Source organism: Habropoda laboriosa, unplaced genomic scaffold (assembly GCF_001263275.1).
Source record: "Habropoda laboriosa isolate 0110345459 unplaced genomic scaffold, ASM126327v1 scaffold14, whole genome shotgun sequence".
NCBI classification, from domain to species: domain Eukaryota; kingdom Metazoa; phylum Arthropoda; class Insecta; order Hymenoptera; family Apidae; genus Habropoda; species Habropoda laboriosa.
Genome location: NW_017100137.1, coordinates 775,197 through 776,119, shown reverse-complemented (window position 1 = coordinate 776,119; position 923 = coordinate 775,197). Strand labels below are relative to the sequence as shown.

The 923-nt window shown below is 32.0% G+C and overlaps 1 protein-coding gene across 1 annotated transcript in view; it reads left to right on the top strand.

Annotated features, from left to right (window-relative positions):
- The first annotated feature begins 182 nt into the window (after window positions 1-182).
- The window catches only part of LOC108579345 (phospholipase DDHD1-like), a 4,476-nt gene continuing 3,735 nt past the window's right edge, over window positions 183-923 (top strand). Inside the window, exons 1-2 of the mRNA XM_017942870.1 lie at window positions 183-253; window positions 373-630. Of these exons, the coding sequence (XP_017798359.1) occupies window positions 564-630 (67 nt within the window). The 5' untranslated portion in view covers window positions 183-253; window positions 373-563. The remainder of the gene's footprint in view (window positions 254-372; window positions 631-923) is intronic.

Genomic DNA, 923 nt, shown 5'->3' with positions numbered 1-923 from the left:
GATCTATATGCTATTGCACATAGTAATATAAAACTATGTAAATTGTACATATCGTATACTGTTTTACGCATTGCGTTTATGCATCAGCTGTCTACCATTAAATGCAGCGGTTTTGTCGAGAGATACGGAAACAGAAGTTTCGTTATGTAAGATAACGAGGGGTGAACGAGTGCTTTTGTGAAGGAAGAGTCCCACATCAGTTTTTAGATAAGGTTCAACTACTGCAGAAGACGATTACCAACTAGTTAATCAGGTTTCGACTTTGCATTAAGTTATAAATGAGACTTCGTCACATTTTAACCAACGATAACGTGATTTAAATTGTTATTTACAAACGACAAACGAAAAATTCATAATATTTTCTACTGACAGATGGATGCTGTACTGCAATTTTGTTTTCATCAATGACGAGTGTTTGATAGTGTCTGACGCTGATTTTGAACGTAACCGTCATTTTCTGTACACATCAGGTGTTACGAAACATTAACGCGACATTAGGCATCGTGGATTCTTGTAATCGCACGATTTAAAAATTATTCTGTGATAATTGCATCAGTGACAGGATGTCTGGCACCAAGACTGAAGTTGATCCTTTCAGTGAAACACCCCTGGAGTTCCCAAGTTGCGAAGGTAAAAGTATTAATATTCATCAAAATTGTTTTTACAAATAATTTAAATATTACGTATACATAAATTATGGAAATTTCTAAAACAATCTGTTATTTAAAATATATTTTGTCAATAAGAAGCAATCCGTATAGTCAAAATACACGCAGTATATGCATACATATGTTGAGTCGATACACAAAGTCGATATGCGATAGAATCTATGCGAATTGCATGAAATTACTACAAATAAAATGTCTTATATTCTAATATTTAAATTTATTTAAAATAAATAAATGTTTTTCTATAATTTTATT